Source organism: Lathamus discolor, chromosome 1 (assembly GCF_037157495.1).
Source record: "Lathamus discolor isolate bLatDis1 chromosome 1, bLatDis1.hap1, whole genome shotgun sequence".
Lineage (NCBI taxonomy): Eukaryota > Metazoa > Chordata > Aves > Psittaciformes > Psittacidae > Lathamus > Lathamus discolor.
Window position 1 is genome coordinate 27475180 of NC_088884.1, and position 23540 is coordinate 27498719.

The 23540-nt window shown below is 43.4% G+C and overlaps 1 protein-coding gene across 2 annotated transcripts in view; it reads right to left on the reverse strand.

The window, feature by feature from the left end:
* GRAMD4 (GRAM domain containing 4) overlaps nucleotides 1–23540 on the reverse strand; it is a 77402-nt gene that overhangs the window by 41905 nt on the left and 11957 nt on the right. The window contains exons 1-3 of one of the 2 annotated variants that reach the window (XM_065665378.1): nucleotides 19873–19946; nucleotides 9427–9637; nucleotides 774–894 (exon numbers count right to left, since the gene is read on the reverse strand). In XM_065665378.1, coding sequence (XP_065521450.1) covers nucleotides 774–894; nucleotides 9427–9588 — 283 coding nt within the window. In that variant the 5' untranslated portion in view covers nucleotides 9589–9637; nucleotides 19873–19946. Of the gene's footprint in view, nucleotides 1–773; nucleotides 895–9426; nucleotides 9638–19872; nucleotides 19947–23540 lie in introns of those variants that run through there. The other variant, XM_065665370.1, reaches the window with a different exon arrangement.

A 23540-nucleotide genomic window follows, 5' to 3' on the forward strand; every position in this document is an offset into this window, starting at 1 on the left:
AGAAAACATCTGACAAGCTTTGAACATAATAAAAACAACTCCCATATTCTGCAGTTCAAAAATAAGCCATTAAAATTACAATTTTGGGAAGCAACTGAGCAAGAATTCTCACTGATTTATTGCAGAGATCTCTACTTCTATCAAGTTAATGTTTGCCTTCAATGTTTCTGGTTTCAACTATCCTGTCTTACAAGTCAGCAGCTCAGATCTGCAGAGATAAAATCCCGAAAGTCCCGCAGGTGCCTCAAGCTGTGAATGACAATTTTGATTCTTAGATACACACACACATACACACACGTAAACCCAAACACTTGAAATCTACAGATACTCTTCTCTGTATTTCTTACACCACTTAGCAGTAATTCATATACTGGTAAGAGACGTGTTTTAAGACATTTTACTGCTGAAATATGCTGCCATGGAAAAGCATTGGCCGCCCCTTCACAAATATCTTCCTAAAATTACTACACCTATTGCAACCACACTGAGTTAATTCTAAGACTATGCGCAGATGTCAACATCAAGACTTCAACTAAGCAACTTTCGTCACGTAGTGAGGTACATTGTGAAGAATGCGATGAGGAAAAATAATATCCGAGTGACCCAGAAACCCTGGGAATGCTTTTAAGTTCCTCACAGGGAAGCATCAGCCCATGTGCTTTCCACACATCAGCACAACTCAAGACTCTGATGTCAACTTCTGCAATTTAAAGAATCCTTATTTCAGCAGCCTTAAGCCATTCCTTTCCACAGAGTGTTAATTTCATACTTACGTAAAAAGTGCTTTTCCAGTAAGGCTATTTCCAGGTGACCTTTGATCTCATTCAGTCTGTCAGACTCCGTTCTGTTAAAATCTTGGACTCCTGAAGCCATGATGATGGTCCCTGGACCAGCCTATAAGAAAGCCAGAACACACAGCTCAGAGGTACATTGTTTTGTCATTCAAATACATCTTCCGGGACAGTAAAGAAACAGGCACATGAGAAGCGTGTAAGCGTCAACAACTTTTCAGGCCTCTTCTTCAGCATTAAACCACCTAATAAATGAGTGAAAGCTAATCAAATGCACAGCATCCCTCCCATGTGAGTTTACAGAATGCACTTCTGCAGGCCTCAGGGAGTTATAGAAAAGTATTTTTCCCCCTTTACCAGTTCTGCTGCCTCACCATTTAGATTTTCTTCCGCTGATTTAAAAGGCATACTTATACTATCACTCTCTCCTCTTCCCATTAATGAATGGTCAACACAACATACTCTACACATAAAATTGTGAAGCTAGCAAAGTAATACTTTCCTAGATATTTACAGAGCTATTAGAAACCCCATACTGTACATTTTAAAACCCGTTTATGGAATTTGTAATTCTGAACACCACAGTCTCTCAGCAAAGAATGGGTCTCCCTACTCCCCTACCTCCAGCACAGCCCAGTTACTGCTGAAGGATGTCACTGGTGCCCAAAGGCTGATCCTGACAGGCCAGGAGTAAGAGGAGTCAGGAAACTGTGTGGACAGATTTACCAGCACTCCTTGAATGAATTCAGCACTGGAAATATTGCAGAATGCAGGAACTGAAGAGCAATTTGATTTGTTAGGAAGAGCAGTGACAAGCACTACCTTCACGAAGTGAGCACAGAAAAACTCCCAGTCCCACATGGCAGAAGGCAGGGAATGCTATCTCTCTCTCATAAAGTGGGCATTTTCAGACAGCAGGGGAAATGGTGGGTGAAGGCATCTCCTGGGTAATGGTTGTTCAGGCGCTGCATGCAGTCCCCACCAGGTATTAAAGTCTGCCAACATGAATTACAGGAGCTTCTCCGGCACCTTATGCTGAAAATCAAAGTGCTAGATTACAGAACTTATCTCAAGACAAAAAGGGATTTATTTACCATTCCCCCATCCCCTGTTTGAGCCCTGGAAACATACAGGAACTATATTGCTTTCAAAACTCAGCCTGCATACATTCAACCGTGACAGCTTAAATTACACACACACATAAACTCAACTAATCTACAAAACAGTTAATTAAGAGACATTTCCTACATTTTAAAAAAGAGGTGCAAAAAGCTCACTGAAAGCAACGTATTTACACTGTTGGGAAGTACTTTCACTGCTGGGAATGATTTGTACTTTTAAGGTAAACCAGTATGGAAATACCTAATAAACATCTGTTTTCTTGCTTGAGCTGAACAGATGCTGAGTTTAAGCCTCAGAATTTGTCTACACAGGCAAATTAGCACTCTGCAGTCAAGTACTGCACAGCATTTACCTGGCATCAACTCCCCACCTAGGCTTGCTCAATACAGTGCCAAGAAGAGATGCTATTTCCAGTCCCAAAAGCAACACACACCCACACAGCACTCTGCCAACACTGCTGGCCCCAATGAGGAGCAGAAGCTGTTAGCTTAGCAGCAATCCCGATTCCCACTTTGGAGCCGGCACAACCCATGCCATAGCAGAGACAAACAGCTCACACAGGGAGCTGTAGCATCCTCCTTCCCATGCTCCAGATTTCCCGTTCACACCTGCCTATAGCCAGAGAGGTGCAGCAACACATGCCATTTGCAACCACTCCAGCCACTGCTGACAAGTAACTGTAGCTGCCTGTTTCCAGATGAGCATGGGACTGCAATTAACCTCTGTGCTGATTTCTTATCTATAGAGTTGGGTCGTGTTTATTTACGCTGCAAGATTTAGTGTTACCCCTTGCCAGACACTTGGAAATCCCAAGGGGGATGGTGTGGCTCAAGTCAAACAGCAGCACCCTTACAGCACACTCTTATCAGCAGGCACAAGGGAAGTGTTATTGAAATATAGGTTGCTGCCAAGGCGTTAAAGCATGGCTTTCTATATTGTATATCCATACCTGGTACAAAGGGACAATCTCTGCTTCCTGCATAAAGGATTTCATAAGGAGCTGTCTAAAGAAACAGTGCCACAGCTTAAAAATAAATAAATCAATCAGTAAAATCACATACAGGTCAAAGAGTAAGCTGCTACACTCATCAGGAATGCACTTGAGCTCTGCACATCAGCCCAGTGCTTAGACAGCACCTGGCTCCTGCCCAACCAGACCCTGGTCTCCAACCCCAGGCACTGCAGAGGTGACAGCAGCACAGAGGTGAGGGAGGGGACGAAGAGAGAGGGCAGCAAACATCTAAGTATATACAAGTTTTACCCTCATTGAAGGTGCTCAAGATACTTAACCCAGAGATGAGTTACATTTCAGAAACCCATCTAAAAAACAGATCTGCTTTTGCTCCTTCTGAGATGTTAAGTCATTTACTAAAACCCAGGATACCTTGACTATGCTTCTTACGAAGAAGGAAAAAGCAAGAGGTGCATAGTACTGGGGACAGTGATACGAATTAACCACTCATGGTGCGGCTGACACTCTAGAGGGAAGGGATGCCATCCAGAGGGGCCTTGACAGGTTCAAGAGGTGGGCCCATGCAAACCTCATGAAGCTCCAAAAGGCCAAATGCAAGGTCCTGCACATGGATCAGGGCAATCCCAAGCACAAATACAGGCTAGGAGAAGGATGGATTGAGAGCAGCTCTGAGGAGAAGGCCTTGAGGGTGTTGGTTGATTAGAAGCTCAACATGAGCTGGCAGTGTGCACCTACAGCCCAGAAAGCCAACTATATCCTGGGCTGCATCAAAGCAGTATGGTCAGCAGGTCAAGGGAGGTGATTCTCTCCCTCTACTCTCTTGTGAAACCCCACCAGCAGTACTGCGTCTAGTTCTGGAGCCCCAACATAAGAAGGATAGGGACTTGTTGGAGTAAGTCCAGAGGAGGCCACAAAGATGATCAAAGTGATGGAGCACCTCTCAGAGAGACTAAGTTGGGCTGGTTCAGGCTGGAGAAGAGAAGGCTCAGGGGAGACCTTATAGCCTACCAGTACGAAAAGGGGCGACAAGAAAGCTGAAGAGGGATGTTTTACAAGGGCATATAGGGATAGAACAAGGGGGAAATGGTTTTAATCTGAAAGAGGGTAGATTTAGATCAAATATAAGGAAGAAGTTCTTCCCTGTGAGGGTGGTGAGGCCCTGGCACAGGCTGCTCAAAGAAGCTGTGGCTGCCCCATCCCTGGCAATGTTCAAGGCCAGGTTGGACAGGGCTTTGAGCAACCTGCTCTAGTGGAAGGTGTCCGTGCCCACAGCAGGGGATTGAAACTGAATTATCTCTACAGTGCCTTCCAACCCAACCAGTCTGCGATTCTGTGACTCATTCTGGAAGTTTCCAAATGTGTATATCTGCTGAAGTGCTGGATCCAAGAGGTCTGACATCAGTTGATGGGTTAAAAATCAGGAAACATGCATCATTAAACTAACCACAAAGGGTTACAATGACTTAAAAAAAAAAAATCCACTAAGTTAAAATATAAAGCTGCTTATTAAGAACACAGGAAAAGTGACATGGTTTAATCAGAGTAGTAAGATACAGAGCGATACAAGTTTGGTGGAAAATAAAGCACCCAAGTTCCAAAAACAGTGACACCATAACATATTAATGAATACAGCTTAGAAATGTTCAGAAAACTGAGCATGGCCAGGGCAGTGGTATGGGAGACATTTAAGCAGATGGCTCTGATGTCCCTGAAGTTTTTTCCCCAAACCAACACACCTCATTCTGTCAAGAGGTGTTAATCGGCTAAAAAGATGAGAAATAAGGTCTATAAATTTGCTGGAGGTCAACTGCCTGCCTCTGAATTAAAAAAAGTACTTCTCTCTGAAGTTAGCAGTGTTAACTGGGTAAAGGTTTCTCCTTTCTGCTGCCTCTGTAGGCTAGTGCTGGGACTCAGGCCGAATTAACTACACCATACCGTACAGATGCCCTTTCTTGCATCTGACTCACAGCAGAAGCCTTGAAGGCTTCCACTGATTTCTGCTTTTCCTTCTGCCTCTCTAACTTGGACAGTATTTGACACAGAGCCCTTTTAAAATGTTGGCTATTAATTAGCAAAGCCTGCTCACAAGGCTTGGTGGTACCTAGGAAGCCACCGAAATGCCAGAGTAGAGCATGGGTTCCGAGACAGAGGGGTTAAAGGGAGATTTCCGCTGACGACAGATTGCCTCTAACCCACTATCAGAGTTCAGAGTTGCACTCCCAAGCCACATCCAGCTCCGGATATGAAAAAACACAGCTCCCCACAATGTGTTTTCAAGCTCTGGCTTTCTGGCAGCACCTCCCAACCTGACAGTTCTCTGCCTTCCCTCCCTCCTCTTACCAAGCTGTCCTCATCCTGCGAACCCTAGCCTAGAGAGGGTGAAGCCTCATGGGTTTCTCAACTGACACTTCATGTGCATTTTTTTACCTCCAATTACAAAACGGTTCCCCGTGGCTGCTGCACTTACCTGCAGTAAGGAAAGGGAAAACCCAGCAACACTACTCAAGAACAGAAAGCATCTGCATGAATAGTTAATCCTTAGTAGCTATTCTTGAAAGCATACCCATATTGGCAAGCTCCTGAAAACACAGCTATATTTTACATAAATTACAAAAACCCAACAAAACCAAGACTAGTGCTAGCCAGGATTAGAGACTTTATTATCTTAATTGTAATGTTTGTACAGCGCTTTATACTTTCCTAAGCATCATACTTTATACTTTCCAATCACTGTAAATGAGGTGACCAATACAGAAGCATTTAATGTTTTAAGTGATGAGTTTCAGGAAAAGCCACACTGTATTGGAATAGCAAGTAAATTAGTGTTTTCTGTACCACAGTAACTCAGATTTAATCCTAGCACACTGGCAGGGAACTTGCATAAGCAGATTAGGCTGGTTCAGCACAACATGTCAGCTACGAGAGCCCTTCAACAGTGATTCTTACTGCTAGGTTAGTGAAGAACCTTCGTGGGTTTAAACATGAATTTATTCTTTCCCCCCTCTGCCGAAGGGGACATGATCCTCCTCTGCACTGCACTCATTCAGTACAGAACACTTTCTCCCCTTTTATAGAAACAGGACATTTGTCACATTGGGAGCACATAAATTCATCTATAGCACAAAACGACAAAAGTTAAAATTAGGCAAATCAAGCCAGAACTGGCAAATCTAAGGGAGGGCTATGATTTTCAGGGCACAGTTCCCCTCCCTGAACACTTGCAAACATTTGCATCTTAGCAAATCAAGTTGCCAAAGCAGTATTTTAAAGCTGTTTTAGGCACAGAACTGTGATTTAGCAGGAAGGAACCCATGCTGCAGCATATTCAGAACAGGAAACTATGATGGCACTGAATAAAGGAGACTTTAATTACCAAGCAAGCAACATTACCTGAATTTCCAATGTCACAACAGGCCAAATGCTAATACATTCACAATTAGGAAGTAGGAATGGACCAGATTACCCCCTCTACCTATTCAGTGACTGTGGTATTTTTACGTAACAATGCAGAAATAAACGCTGCATGCAGTGCTGAACATCCTTGCTTTAAAAACGACCACCTATGGTAAAGAGAAAAGGGAAGAAGAAATCTGGGAAGCCATTCAGGAACTGAAAGAGATGCTTAACGAAGAGTTAATTTGCTAATCAACACGGCTGTCTTGGCAACGATCTGATCACAGTGCCCAGGGACCCACAGAGACCTAAGAAAGCACCTGCTACCCAAGACATACCTGGGTAGTCAGAACACTTCAACAAGAGCGGGCGAAAGTGCCCGTACAAGCAAACAGCCAGCCTGTAAGTTGAGACCAGCTAGTGCAAATCAACAGTAAGACACCTTTTGAACAAAGAACCACTGAGGAAAATTCGAAGGAAAATAACAAATCCTTCCAACCCCAGGGCCCTCCTACCAGGAGCTAGCTGTGTGCTTTACCCAAACGTGAGTCAGGATGCATATTATTGAACTAAACAGGTAAAGCTCATGGTTTCAAGGTAAAGAATATAAGATGACCTCATCTCAATGTCCTTTCTGTCCTTCCACTGGGTGTAAATTTTGCACCTGCTGCTTCAATAAGACATGTGAAGTGCTGGGACAAAGTCCCACTGCTGTATCTGTGGCCCAGGACTGAATGTGCACTGCTGGAGTTGCACAGCAAAGAATGCTGCTCTTTGCAGGGCTCAGCAATCACAAGTTTTATGACAAGGCTTTTTATTATAAAACCTCCATTTGTAGCAAGTTTTTGCATATGCTTGTCAAGTTCAGACACAGACATGAAGAAGAGGCACCTAATGTGCACATTTCTAAGTTCACTATGTACTCTTGCAGCACAGTACAGAAGGACCTTTCATTCATGACACTGCTGTACTGTTCTAATAGATGGAGATCTTTCCTTAATGGCTCTGTAATGAATAATACACCAGAGTGAAGAGTAGGGGGGAAGAAGCAGAGAGGGGCAGAGATGAAGCCTTTGTCAAGGGAATGGCTGACAATGGAGTCAGATATCTACATATTGAAGATAAGGGGGCCAGCACTCAAATTTTGTATGCCTATGATCAGTTCCAAGCCACCAATCTTGCTCTTTGAAGCCCATGAGCTCTGTACTCATTTTAATAGAATCAGTGAAGCGACAGAAGTGGAAGCACAGTACAGCTCATATCTATCTGAAAGGACAAGCAGCATATCTTCAATTCATGCACAAGACTTGCACTGACTTTTTTATGCTTTCAACAGTTTCCCTAAGGTATTAAACACAAAGATATCAACAAGACTTGGTCTTCTCATGATCAGTGTACTAGAAGAGTAATACTAAGATGCTTAGAGAGAAAATAACCCTGTATAAACAATTTAAGATTCCAGTTTTAGTCACTGAATTAAAAGAATTCAAGCACAATTCAAATATGTGATCTCAATAAGAAATAGAGACATAATTCAGAATTGCCCTGTTCACAGAACCTCAGCCACTGTTTTAATATGAATTATACAAGCATTACTTTCTTTACTCCTGCCACCTCTGCAGCATAAGGGATTATCTCCCTTCTTGCCCTAGGCAGGCAGCAATTTGAGAAAATAGAGACCATCACTGCAGACATGCAACCATAAAAGCTTTATAACTAGTCAAAACTGTCCCCTCAACCATACCATCCTGGAGCTACTATCCTCTTAAAGAAATACAGAAAATAGTACATAGGGTTCAAGACAGATCTCTTTGTAGCCTCTTGGTCTGCGATCCAGATCCTTCTGATTGGACACAATGGTATGGATGGAATGATAGATAGATATTTATGTGTGCTCTCCACACACAGATATAATGACTTCGGTTTAATGAAAACAAGCCAGTATCTACAAAAAAAACTTCAGAAAACATCATGTCGCAAGGGCAGCAGCACAGATTAGTCCCAGTATACACAGTCTGTACATCTTAACAAATGGCAGATGTCTTCAGAAGAGCAGAGGAAAGGCATACAACAGACTTCCTCATCCAAGGAGCTTGACAATTTGCATACAATAGACTTTTTGTGAATGAAAAATGCTGTCATTACCACTTGTTTGTTCCATGATCACAGGGAAAAAAATTCTCACAAAAGAGCTCCATAAGCAGGACTGTACATGGCATTATACAAACACACTTAAATTTAAAAATCCTAATAGCTGCAGAACAGGATCCAAGCTGCCAACCCCAAAGGGGATGCTTAAGCATATACAGTTTGAACTCTTTTCGTTTAGAACTTCTGGTGAGCAAACTCTGTGCTTCTAGAAATGAGCTTTCAGACAACAGCCTGACTACATTTTGAGGATAAGAACTGCACAGTGAGTTTCCAAATAGGGCAGTACAAATTCTAACTTCCAAGTCACATTCTACAATACAGTTACATGGACAAACCTTAATTTAGATTGTAGCACTCCGAGCGCAAGAATCCACAGCCATCTTTTAACATTTAAAGCAGGATTTAATTTATTTATTTTTTACCCAATATTTAACTTCACCTGAAACAGGGTGTTTTTAAAAGGTAAGTCTGTTCGGGTGCTTCTGCTCACAAGCACCAAAAAATTTTAGCACCTCCTGCATAAGTTTAAACCTGTTCCATAGCATGGAAGCATTACTGGATATAACACTGAGTGAAGAGCAAGGTGGTTTGACCCTCTAGCTCTAATGAAGCCACCAGAAGTCTTATCCCTGCAGACCTAGCAAGTGCCATTAGAGCAATCTGTGTTCCTCAGACTGAAAACAAGTCCTTCCTTCAGACGTGTTCATTAGTAATTCAACAAAACACAAACCAGACAGCATTCAGAAGCACATCCAAGTTTAACAAACCTGTCAACCCACAACACCTACAATCAATAGCAGGGACAGGGAACCCTAATACTAAGAAACTAATTGATCTTTCCAGAAAATGGAAGCCTATTACTAGAAGCTTACTTCTTAGTCCACAAATCTTCAAATGTTAAATCCAAAATACAGGGACAAAGAATTATTAATTCCTGTTATCTTTTCTGCTTGACAACTATATAACAATATAATAACATTTCAACCAAGTACTTACAGGGTCTCTCAGCTCTTCATTGTCTCGAGTTGACGTTCGAGGTATTTTCACTGGGATTTCATCTCCACATTCAGTGTCAGAAGCATTTGGAGACTCTGCTAAATCAAGGAACTCATCTCTCTTGTGACCTCTGAACCTTATTTTGTCCAACTTCTTTAGCATGTTCAGCACTGCACTTTTCTGCTTTACCTTAACATGACGGTTGGAGTCTCTGCAAGAAACAAGACATCAAGAGGATGTTAGAAAGTTTGCACTACACCTAAACACACACATTCTAACTACTAACTACTTCAAACCATCTTTTCAGGGGCCTTCTTGCCACTGGAGGGAAAACATGCTGCAGCTTAGCTTTTTAACAGGCACTTTTTCTCCACAGTGCAACAGACGCACAGTTTGTTTTTCAGTAGTTGATGATTTACCATCTTCCCACACGTAATAGGGAAATGGCCTCTTTCTCACGGCTATTTTTAAAGCAAGTGTAAAGCTAACAACCTGCAGGCCAAAGAAAGATTAGGAAGTCAGTTCCTAACAGGTTACCTGAAACAAAAAACACTTCATCTTACAAGTCCACATTCCTCATCTTGCTGGTGCTTCTAATCAAAGAAATGAAAACCCACTCAGCTTCACAACCAACCTTTAAATTCCCAGGGGAAAAAAAAAATGAGGAAAAGAGTAAGGATGCTATCTCACCTCCCTACCGCTTCAGGCTAAGAAGAGAGAAAGTACCAAGTGTTTACTGAAGGAAGCCAACAGACAGACCCATGCAGAAATTCCCACCAAAAACTAGAGATCATAAAAGCCACATTCAAATGTACTGCCAAAATCCTTCAAGTTACCACTGCTGATAACCTTGTATACCCTTTGCCAGATTTCTGTTACTCCCTCTAAGATGCAAACGAGAATCACTTTATCAGAGGTGCTTTCACACTGCTATAAAACCAGCATGGCCAAAACTTCACTGCAAGAGAAACGTCGGAGTATTTCTGCAGAACATGCAGGTGCCACCACACACAGAGAAATGAGAAATGCCCAGGACATTCCACTTCCACAGACAGTGTTTGACAAGAGCAATACTGAAATTCTAAATCATAAATCATACTGGGAGAAGCATTTGGCCTGTTAAGAGACAACAGAGGAAAGCTTAATTAATGTACATGAATTCACTGTAATGGTAGCTTTCCAAGACTGTGTAAGTTCCGATTTAAAGAAGACCTGACAAATCCATCCAATTCAATGCTCTACGTGTATCATTCTGTTCCTCAGCTCAGAGTGTTCCATTTTGAAGGTACCACAATGTTCTCCCAAATGGCCTTTGCAGTGCTAAGAATTTATTTTGAGGCACTTGTTACTGTTACTATCCTTGCTTCCCTATGGTCAGCACTGCCACGCTCTTCATTAGAGAGCATTCTTAGCTTCACGGCACATCACCCTAGGCGCTGGTGTGAGATGAAAAAGCAAAAGCAGAGCTAGACATGGGTCACTCCAGAAGTATAAATAAAGAGCAAGAAGAGCCTTTTGCTACTGGCTCCCACAGCCTTGACAGTTGAAGCAATTCTCACCTCCCAGCACAAACCGCTTTTCAACAGAGCTCTTCGTCTTTCCCTGCAGACTCTCTGCTTACCCTAACACTTTGGCAGTGACTATTCACACAAAGTTCAAACCAGATCGCTCCCCCCAAAAATCTGCCTGACTTTGCACCTCTGCCAAGGTTTCTCACCACCCTTCACTTAAACACTGAAGTCGGAAACTAATATAAATACCCTATAGCGTAGCTAGCAGAAAACCCCACTTCGAGAGACACTTCAAGCTACAGTCATGTGTTTAATCTTTCACTTACAGAGAATCACTTGCAGTAACTCACAGCAAAGTTATTTTCTACGAACAACTTTTGTTTGAAGTTCTATTACTTGTTAAAGCTAAGTTTAAAATAGAAACACTTCTTGCTCATTCATTGACTGTTTGATGAAGAAACTTGTCAGCTATCACATCCAGAAATATCTTTAGGCCCTACTATTAATAGCGCCTAGAGAACAAATGCTATCAGGGACGTTTAAACCTCTGATAAGCACTGGCACAACTTTATCACGCTCCCTCCCATCTCAAAGATTTCCATCTGCGTTCAACCAGTTTGACTTACATACCACGTAAGTCAGACCTACAGACAAGTAGTTATAAAACAAGTTGTTTGTTTGGCATTTCTGCTTACACTGCTAATGATACAGCTGCACAAAGAAATCATAAGGATGCTAAAAAGTCTTCACTATGAGGGTAGTGATACACTGGCACAGGTTGCCCAGAAAAGCTGTGGCTGCCCCATCCCTGTCAGTGCTCAAGGCCAGGCTGGACAGGGCTTTGAGCAACCTCTTCTAGTGGAAGATGTCCCTACCCACGGCAGGGGGTTGGAAGATGATCTTTAAGGTCCCTTCAATCCAAGATATTCTATGATTCTGTGGTAGAGTGCTATCCCTTTTCTGGTAAGCACTCATTGGCCCCTACCAGTGGAGGACAAGTATGCATCCCAGGCCACCTTCATCCCTCTTATAGGTGAAACAGTCAAATCAAGGCTGCAGATAAGGATTGTGGCCCTGGGCAGCATCAGGAGGCCTCATCATTCTCCAGTTACAGCCACATTTATCTACTGCTCTCCAAAGATCAGGGGTGGATCTGGACCTCTTTTTATAGTATGGCATATACAGCACTTCAGTGCACATTTCAAGACCTGAATTCAGTTTTCCCCTTAAAGTGGGTTCATATTCACTTATACAAAAGAAGTTACAGGCAACAAAACATCCTGAGACAGAGCAATCTCCACCCCTTCTCTTCAAGATTTGCCTTCAGGCCGTGAAGGAAGAAACACCCAGGAGGCCAGTGAAAGGGTCCAGCGGTGCAACTGCCTGAGTCGGACACTGGGAACACGAAGACCTGAAATCTCGCAGCCCAGAAAGCCAACCGTATCCTGGGCTGCATCAAAAGGAGCGTGACCAGCAGGTCGAAGGAGCTGATCCTGCCCCTCTACTCTGCTCTTGTGAGACCTCACCTGGAGTACTGTGTGCAGTTCTGGTGTCCTCAACATAAAAAGGACATAGAACTGTTGGAACAAGTCCAGAGGAGGGCCACGAGGATGATCAGGGGACTGGAGCACCTCCCGTATGAAGATAGGTTGAGAAAGTTGGGGCTGTTCAGCCTGGAGAAGAGAAGGCTGCATGGAGACCTCGTAGCAGCCTTCCAGTATCTGAAGGGGGCCTATAGGGATGCTGGGGAGGGACTCTTTGTCAGGGACTGTAGTGACAGGACAAGGGGTAATGGGTTAAAACTTAAACAGGGGAAGTTTAGATTGGATATAAGGAAGAAGTTCTTCCCTGTTAGGGTGGTGAGACACTGGAATCGGTTGCCCAGGGAGGTTGCGGATGCTCCATCCCTGGCAGTGTTCAAGGCCAGGTTGGATGAAGCCTTGTGTGGGATGGTTTAGTGTGAGGTGTCCCTGCCCATGGCAGGGGGGTTGGAACTAGATGATCTTGAGGTCCTTTCCAACCCTAACTATTCTATGATTCTATGATTGTAAATCCAGCCTCCTCCTAGGATGGTTCAGGCATTTCAGCCTAGGTCACAGATTATAACCTGGCCAACAAATGTACCTATGAATATACTAGTAAAACTGATGTACCTAACCTTAAGTGTGTTACCACCTGGTCTTTTAAAAATGCAAACCTTTCTTTAAAGCACTAACAGATCACTCCACTGAAGACAGTCTGCTTAAACTCTGTAACACAGAGGCTATCAAAAGAGAGATGACATCAGTGTCAGTATTTTAAAGGATTATTCAGTAGGTTGACCATTAAAATAGTAAAGAATCATGTTCCAAGGCATTTTAATTGTCCTAAGTACGAGAAGCTGTTATATAAAAAAAGATAAGATCATTTTGTCTAAAAATTGTTTTGGATGTACCAGGCTTCCATATTACTTGCAGTTACATTAGATTAACCTAAGCAAAAACCTAAGCTTGCCAACAAACTCCTATAGAAACTCATTATCTGGCCTCCAGCCAAACGCGCGATCCAAGACAAGCTTTTTATGTCAGCAGCCTGTCCTTGCAGCTACCAACTTCTTTTTTAGATAAAGTCAATAAATATGGCGACATTTCAGCAGTTTTAGCTCACTAGGAAAAAAGCTTCTTGGAGATTCTGTATTCCAAGTGACTTGGGTCAAATTCAGATAAGCTCGAGGAAGCTTTCCTAAGACCAGCACCTGATCTAGAATGAGATTTACTGTAAAATACAGTAACTAAATATCAAAACACTTGCTTTGCCATTGCAGCTATTCATCCCCTCACCCTCTCCCAACTACCCATCCACATGCTGGACTCAGCCAGTCCAGCAATAATTTTCAGGCTGCTTCCAGTAACTCCCCATACCAGGAACATCAAAACCAGTATGTAGTTTTGCACATGCAGAGCTCAGAGTGTGAATGCAGACCCACACCTCCCTCCGTTTCAAACACAGATACTGTGTAATCACAATAAAAACACAAATATTTTAACCCCGTGTGTTAGAAACATTCTCATTTCCCAACAGTGTCATACATGTGACAACTGTTCTCACTACCATACAACAAACAAGCTTTAAATGAGAATTAAGACCAATATCATGCTTGCAAACAACTATTTTGAACAAAATAAAAAACAAAGCCACCCTCCCCAATCAAGTTTATTTCTGCAAAGACCCCACCATTAGCCTGAGCAATTGGAGATCTTTCACAAATGCTATCACAGAAAGTGCTGCACAGGAAGGCAGATGCTGACTCTGCAAGACTGATTTAGGTGCTACTTTGTTGCACCTCGACCAGATTTATTACTACTAGGAGGACCTCTGTTGTAATATAGTAAGGATATCTTACATTAACATGCTCACAAACAAGGCTATTCAGGTACCCAGGTTATTAACAGGTGCCTTTTATTTCTCTTGTTACAGCAGCAGAGGTCAAACCAGCAAAATTAAACAGCAGCCTGTAAAAATTATCCTGAAGACCCAAGCTACCCAGTAAGAAACTAGGCAAGAGTTTGTGTATAAAGGGCTTGATTAGTTAAAATGGTCCTTTTTAGACTTAGGAAAGAAACCAAACTAAAATAATCTTTAAAGGTGCTTTAGTTAATTACCATTTGTTTCTAGTTGCTAAAGCAAATCCCTCAAGGCTGAGGTTTTATTCCTTTTACAGAGGGCCAGAGAAGAGACAACTTTATTTGGACCCAACATGAAAACCCTCAATTAACCCCCAAATAATTGCCAGATGTTCAGTTTAAACTATTATACGATGACCCAAAACCCCAAACAAACATAAGCACACATTCCAAGCTTATTCTGAGTAGAAAAAAAATCACATTTTCCTGAACTTTCACATAAAAATCACAAGCAGCTCTAGCACAGCTTTTCCTGCCTGTGTTTGTAAGAGGTTTCAGCAAGGAGACACGCAGCTGCTGGGGAACAGGCCTGCCTGGCACAGTCTGGAGAGACCCAGTTACGGGGCTTGCTTCTATGGGCACCCCCCCATCCCTTCGTGCCACTGCCCCTGCCATGCTCTGTTCCTGCACACCTGTGGAAGAGGTTGGGATGCAGAAGCGAGAAGGGAACTCAGGGAAGGGCAGCACTCAGTGCAGCACTGCTATCCCAAATCCACCTTAACTTGCTCTGGAGTTGGCACAAGTGGCTTACAGGTTTTGGTCTTCTGTGGGTGCACTTAGCTTTTAGACAAGAATATGCTGAATCGGAGTACATGGCCTGGTAGACCATGTGGATTGAACACCCAAACCTTCTTGTGGCTCGTTGGAGAGGGTCCAGAGTAGGGCCACAAAAATGATCAGAGGGATGGAGCACCTCTCCTATGAGGGAAGGCTGAGAGAGTTGGGGCTGTTCAGCCTGGAAAAGACAAGGCTCTAGGGAGACCTTATTGTGTGGCCTTTCAGTTCTTAAAAGGGGCCTATAAGAAAGATGGGAAGAGACTTTTCAGCTGATCCTGTTGTGACAGGACAAGGGGCGATGGTTTTAAACTAAAGGAGGGAGACTCACACTAGATGTGAGGAGAGAATTTTTTACAACCAGGGTGGTGAAATACTAGAACAGGTTGTCCAGAGAGGTGGTGGATGCGCCATCCCTGGAGACATTCAAGGCCTGGCTGGACGTGCTTCTGGGCAACCTGATCCAGTTGAAGATGTCCCTGCTCATTGCAGGGTGGTTGGACAAGATGAGCTTTGAAGGTCCCTTCCAACCCAAACTATTCTATGGTTCCATGGTTCCAATTTTTTCAGAGAAAGGACTGTGCTTTGCAACATGACAAATCAGTTTTCCTTAGCTGTTAGCAAAACACAGCCTGTTACACAAAGTCAAACAGCATCACCTAAGCAAGTGTTCATCTGGAGCCTGGCGTGAGAGAAACAACAAAAAACCTACTAAAATATCATGGATGAATGGCGTCTCAGGCCAAAAAGGCCATATAAGACTATGACAGCAAAGTAACCTTCAAAGCACCTGTGTTCCTTTTGCTGGAAACATGGCGTTTCAGAAAGCTGAAGATGACACTGGAGTGTAAGCAAATCTCTCATACCCTTACTTCTCACATTTACACCCTATTCCCTTGTCACCGTTCTTTCAATCTCAAAATGTCTTTCTGCAGAAGTCTGAGGTAAGAGCTCTGGCATCCAAGAAAAGCCAGGCTCTATGTGGATGGATAAATGCAGACACGGTGTCAACACCAGGATGTTTTCGTCTTATCAGGGGGAAGGGGCATGCAAATTGAGGGAGTGGAAAGTTTCAGGATTATGTTGGGTATTTATTACTTCTTCACTGAAATACTCTGTGTATTGTCCTAAAAGAGTCGACAGGAGAGCAGGAACACAAGATACACACAGGCCATTGACTTACCAAATGATCCTAAACACAAAGCTTGGTGTGCTTTTTTCCGGACACGTCAAACTAAAACTGGAAACCTCAGCGAGTACATCTAAGCCTACAACAGATTCACAGCCCAGCTCTATATACTGCTCTGTTCCCTCTTGCTACATGATTCCCTCATTTCTCATTTTAATGGACAGAATCTCATCTGAAGTCACTGTCTGAACATCTTGTACTTATTAATATTTAAGAAACTAACCATGAAAAAGATCAACTGACTGCACTTGGGAGCTCCCAGTCTGCTCAGCTTTCTTCCCCCATGCACACACTTCTCCCAGTTGCTCTCCAGAAGATTCGCATCTGTGAAGAAAGCCAAACCTTACCCACAGCGTCTCTTATTGAGCAACAGGGAGTGGTTTTCCAGAGATGAAGTTGCCATCTTTCAACGAACTTTACTCAACAAGATTCTTAAGCACACAGACTCACACACACAGATGGGACACAAACCTCACTCAACGCGACCTGTTCATGAACAGTGGCTGTGCAAGACTTCCGTCACCCCGGAATGTGAAATGTGTTATCTGTATAGAATGATGTCATCATTTCTCATTGGAAACCATGAAACAGCAATACTTTGGGCCAGATATCCAGCTGGACTGGCCAAGGGCAGTTTACAAACACTCTCCAGGAGTTACAAGCACTGCAGAAGCACCCTCAGTTTCCGGCACGCAGGGCTTGACCTTCAAAGCTGAGCTCTCCCCATGCTCAACCCACCACAGGTTCATCCTGAAATTAGTCACCACCTTAGCATCACCATTTGGTAAAGTCTTCCTCCAATTACATCACCCTTGGCCCCAGGGTCATAACATGTTGTAACGCACATTCGCAGCAAATTGCTTTCGGGTTTTGAGTAACACCTATTAAAACCTCCCAACCCTTTCAGGGTCAGGAACCCCTAAAACTTAGGCTAGACTAGATAGGGATAGGCTAGGGGGATAGAGTTCGTTGGGGATTTTTGCGTGCCAGATTATCAGTTAGGCTGCTTATGGTGTGGAGAAATATTACGCTTCGTAATTCATGTTTATTTTTCTGTTGAGTTTAAAAGGAGATGAATAAAGAAACTGCCACTAGAATCACCTCCTCTGCATTCTGGACTGCTGGCAGAAGCAACACTCGATTAACACAGGTCGGAAATGACCAGGAAGTTGTGCTTCGGTGTTGCAGGTTTAATTAGATGCAGCTATTCATTAAGCATCAACTCTGAAACAATTTAAATTGTCCACTGGCTGGGGGGACGAGGGGAGGGAAGGAAAAAGTGGAAAGCTGTGTAACATGCACTAATGTACAACATGGAGACTGGAGACAGAAGTTCAACGTACCAATCTCGGCTGCCAGCGGTGAGGTTGTCACAGCAACCATAACACACCGTCATGAATATGCATTAGATTAAAACCTACTTCTTTCCCCCAAAAGAGACTAACGTGTCATTCAGCTCACAACACGAAGCTGCCTGGGAGACAAGTCAGGGTTGTACAATAAATGTGACCGGCCTTCAAAACCTTCGGTTCAGCTGTTGTAGACAGGAGGGTTTCGAGACATAGAAAGTGGTATCATGGGGATACAGGACTCTCTTCTGTACCTGCCTCAGCCAGAAGGTACTTGAGACGTATTTGGCAAACATTCTAAGGCAGAGGTTCCCCAAACAAGCTGCTCAGTCCACAAGGTTTCAGATCTGTGCAAGGAATCAGGCTAAAGCCCTCAAGCACCTGAGGATAGGCCCTTCAGCAAACCGGAGAATGTGGCACTGCCAGCGACCCTCCACAAAGGACAGAAAATGGGCAGCTCCTGCTCCCACTGCCATGGACAGTGCCCAAGCCAGCTGAAACTGGGGAGACTTGGCTTCATTATCATTGGAAAACTGTGAGTGGAGTAGTTCACAGAAAAACCCACCCCAAATCACACACAGGTACACCTATCCATACAGGTCACACACCAGTGTGCCAAGGAAGAAACAGAGGGTATCAACTGTTTGAGCTGAGCAGATGTGCAAGTTGAATTTTGTACTTAATGCCCCACTTAACATTACTCTGGAAATATCACACCTCCAAAACCACACCTTTCCAAAGACACACTGACACCATGCACACCTCTATCTCTCTTTCATTATGAAACCTAAAATGAGCATGCTTTGTTAAATTAATTCCTCTGCAAACTAGTAAACTGGCAAATTTTAACTCCCAAAACAGGAAGATAAAGCTCATTTTTCGGCAAGATACTTGTGTGAGGAAAAAAAACCACAGTGAAACATTTACTATGCCATTGGAAGAGTGGCACCTGAAGTCCTGCATGAAAATGACAATGCTTGCAGAGAGGAGCTCAAGCAGCACACAGAGATTGGAGGAGCCACCAGCTCAAGCCATGGGGCAGCAAGCAGTTGCCCAGCACTGGTGTTTTCCGGCTACTCTGCTTGGCTGATATCCTGTGAAAGGGGTAGCATGTCGTGACAGTAATAAGATCATATCACACTCCAGGTGAACCCCTCCCTTCCCTGCTGCACACCCACCCTGCTCCCAGCCAAACCTGAAGACCACTTACTCACAGGCTGACACCAAAGGGAGCAACCCCGCCAATTTCTGCCATGGCCTTTATATGTCACTTGACCATTCATGCAGTTTATCAGCTTGCTGTTGATGCAACTGATTGTTGTTTTTGTTTTCTGGCAAGGTCAGTCTAATCAGAGCATGCAGTTACACAGCCTCACTCGGGCTTGCACAAGCTATTAGAGCTGTTGTGCCTCCCACACAGAAAATGTATGTGGTCATGGGCAGAGGGAGAAAGCATCCTTTTACAGCAGGCACCTGCACTTAAATCAGGTTAAGCAACTGCAAAGGCTCACCCTAAAGAGTGTTCGTTGCTGGTGAAGCTGCCATGAGGCACATTTCAGAAATCAGTCCCACGCCAGAGCTTCAGCCCTTCCTCTGGAGGATGTGGGAATAGCTTGTCACAGCTTGGCACTGGCAAAAGGCTTTTCTCTGCTTCCTCACTCTGAATTTTGTCTACTAGTTAGGGGAGCTGAGGGCGAAGACAGGAAAATGAGCATCACCAGCACAGCAAGAGCCTCCACGTACAACGCAGCTCAGTCTGGCTAGGCTTCAACCAAGTAAGAAGCCAGGGCACAGGGGAAGCATTGGCATAAGCAAGCACCACAACTGCCTATAAAAACAGAAACATGGATGTGATGGGTGGGGGGAAAGGATGGGACACAACTAACACAGAGTAAGATCAGGCTATCACTACATATATCTCCTCTTCCACTGCCCAAATGTAAGAAGCCTAGCTTGCTATATCACTCAGAATGAAGTTGGCCTCTTACAATCTGCTTTAAAGCAGGCATTTAAGGTCCGAAGTACACACGCTAGTGTGGAACATCTTACTCAGATTATTAAGTTTATTATGGGAGGTGATCAGTATTTAGAAAGTGTGAGCCCTTCCAGCCTGAAGAAGAATTTTAATTCTATCCCTTTGAGTAAACAAAGAGAAAGTTATTGAGCCAATGTAGCTGTACCTGGGTTAGATGGTTTTCATAATCTCAAGTGCATGTTCATCATCTTCGGATGATGAATACAGGGTGACCTCTCGTAGCTCACCCACCAACCTTCAGAAACAGAACAAAGGTATATAACACGGTCTAGTTTTGAAGAATGATTACGTATTCCTTTTTATAACTAAGAGATACACATTTAAAGTAGGAAACAGCTCACAGCTAACAACTGTGCTGACTTCTGTGAAGTGCATGTGCCTCCACTAAGCACAGCAGAGAGCATGCAACCCATTGCTAAAAAGAAGCCTGCCCCAGCCCTTACCAACTAACATATGCAGCACCACGCATAGTCAACTTGCATGTTTGAGCAACATTTCACATGTGCCACAGTGCCAAATTATGCACTGTGCCTATGCACTATGGTTTTACTTACGGCAAGACCATACAGAAGGAATTACTAAAGCTATCAGGCAAATGACTGCAGACCCACAGCTGCTTTGATACAATCATAAAATGAACTCCCCTACCTTTCTGTTCACAAAGCAATGGCAGGGCCACATTTACACACCCCATATCATTCAGTTACCAGGCCACCTCTCTAAGAACAAGGCCAAGGGCCATAGTACACCAAGACGGTCTATTTTGAGGAGCTTCCCTCAATTTAGGGGGACAATTCTGCAGAAGCCAACACTACCACATCTTTGTAAGTGAGTAAGAAGTTACCATGAACCATCCAGATGCAAGCTTCAGTAGAAGATTCCCAGGATGGCTTGATTTTGCGCACAACACTTTGCAACTTGCTTCTGCAAGCTTCAACTATTCTACTGCTGATCTGAGAACTCATTAAGCCTCCGAAATATCTAAGCTGCAAAAATAAAACACATCAAAAACACATTTCAGATATGCTGACTACAGAAATTGATGACGGACACAGCCAAGGGAAGGAACTGAACCTTCATCAAGCACCAGAAGCTCTCCAACCACCATATAGTTATAAAAATAATCTTAGTTCACTAAAGGTTTTTAACTTTTGCCCATACAGGTAAATAAGTTTAACATTGATGGTGCATGAAGAACCACAAAGATACAGCTAGCACATGCCCATTACAACCACCACAATGATTAAGAACCTTTAATTTCCTTCCTATATACTGCTCTTGGGCTTACAAAGAACGTATATAATCCCCAAATCCCAGACATTTCCATACAAGAGCAGTGCTGCTGCTCATTCTGTTCCTTCTCATGTCTTCCCAACAAAAAACCTGAAAATGCTCCTGAAGTTGGTGCTATAGGCACAGAAAATATAGGACAAAGGAAAAAAATAAAAACATTATGTGGATTATGCAAGTCTGTAGTGTTGTAATTCCTCATCGTGTCAACTTCCAAATGAAGGGGCATGAAGTACTGTGTAAAAACTTGCATCAATAACACGTAAAAGGACACTATGTGAAAGACTGCTATGCTGCATGACACATGAAGAAGGGATTTATCCAAGTAAGTCAAATGAAGAAGCAACAGAGAAACAGCAAGTTTCATGCAGTAAATCTGGCTCCAGGCATCAGCTTCATTCCTGGCGCTGTTTTACACAGCTGCCTGTAAAAGCTGTGTAAGCTATTCCTTGAAATCATGTCACCCAGTAAAAAACTCAAGGTCAAGCTCCCACCAGGCCAACGGAAACACAAACAGCGGCTCTGCTGGAAAGAAGCACTGTGGAAAACAGCCTCCTTCATCCCACCCACACAGCCTGTCGAAAAAGGAGAGGGAGATTTTTCTCCACGTAGCAGAGTCTGGAAATAGCAGAGGAAGTTGTGTGACACAGGAAAGCACCAAACTCATCCTCCAGGTATCGCAGATCCCTCCTGCATGTCTTCAGTGCAGCCCTTTGCATAAATCACCTGTGCTGTTGGCACATTTGCTCTAGACAGAACTGCATTACTGTACTTGAAAGACAGTTCTGATTTCCTTACTGGAATTACTTGTTAAATAACTTGGCTATTTAACTGACTTCTAACACAGTGATGCAGCAGGCTCAAGGTTGAAAGGCACTGCTGTTCAAGGTAATCTCCATTACAGGGGCAAACCTCTATCCTCTCACATTTCAAGCTGCTTCGTTCCCTCAGTAGGCAGGACATCTGCTCTTTCTCTCCATACTTACAAACAGTAACCCTGAATTAAAATATAAAAGCAAAAAAAAAAAAAAAATCCACAGCCAAAACCCAAGCTGGTATAGCTACACCAGGCAGCAGAGCATCCAGCCCTATGAGAAACGAGAGGGGGCCATAATGAATATAATAACAGTCCTGCAAGTTAGCTCTTTTGTTTAGTAAACTACTTGAGTATTCTGCCATTACTGCAGATCTTGCATTTCATATGTTGATTTTAACATACTACGGACAGCAGGAAAGAGAGGAAATCTTTGCTATTAAACCTGATGTTTCCAAGAAGCACATATACTCTGGGCTGCTTCTCCATGCTCCTTCCCAATAACCTCTGCACATGGGATCAGCTGCTGCTAAAAAAGGCCATTTTGGTGATACCAGTAACTGCTCTCAGTAGAGGATCAGACAGGACTACCACTCCCGGAAAAGGTTGCCATGGGTGCTTAGCAGTTGTGACAATTAAGGAGGCAACTGGTGGAGAAGCATGAAGGTGAGGTTGAGCACAAGGTGTCCCCTCACCTCACCAGCAGTTAGAGATGGGGGATGACAGCACGGGTTTATGCTGTGAAGTGGAATAACCTCAGAAATAATGATGGAGTCTGTGAGTCAGACACTCGTAGGGAAATACATGGAGGGGAAAGAAAAGAGGGTAAAAAAAAAAAGATAAAAGGCATTACTCCAGTTGAGTTTCCCATGCATTCTTTTCTTTTCTCACAAATCTCATTAGCTCATGAAACTGATTTCATTTTGCAAACAAAACCAAAATAACTCATCACTCAAGACACTCAGCACTGCCGCAGATGAACTCCAGGCAGCAATCCTAACCCACTCATTTCCAGAGACACACAGAGCAGCTTGGCTCTCCACCTTCAGCAGCCGGGCATGCACGGCTGCAGGCGTGACTGACGGAGGAAAGGGAGGAAAGACTGAGATATGCAGCCATATTCTATAAGCAATTTAAGGCTTAAAGCATGCACAGAGTTGAGGAGAACTAAACAAAAAAATCCATAATTTCAAGAAAACAAGGAAGTGACACATTACACAAGATGTAAGGAAGGTACAAAGCCTCTTCCTAACAAGTAAACCAGCCAGCTGAGGCTATTAGCATCAAGGAGCCCAGTTCTTATTAATTTGGCCATATTTGTAGGAAATTGGTATTTTAATGGTGTTTATTATGCCCTATAACTGCAGATGATAAAAAAGAAATACTCAGGAGTTAAGTACATTTTTCAAGCTGCTTGAAACAACTGGAACAAGATATCTTATAGCAAGTCTTTAAATAAACCAGGGCATATCAACATGCATAGCTCCTCTCCTCTTCCGAGGGGGAGCCTGCTGTTGGCAGCATCACCAAAGTATAGTTAAGTGCTAAGTGGCATTTCTCCCAAGAAAAGCCAGCTCCTCTTGATGGAGCCATATTAGTAAGGTTTCCATGATGTTTCAACAAGAGATGTTCTGGACACAAGGAAAAGACAGAAAAATACCTCCTCTGGTTTGTGTTTTTGATCCCAAATGAGGCAGCCTATGAATCCA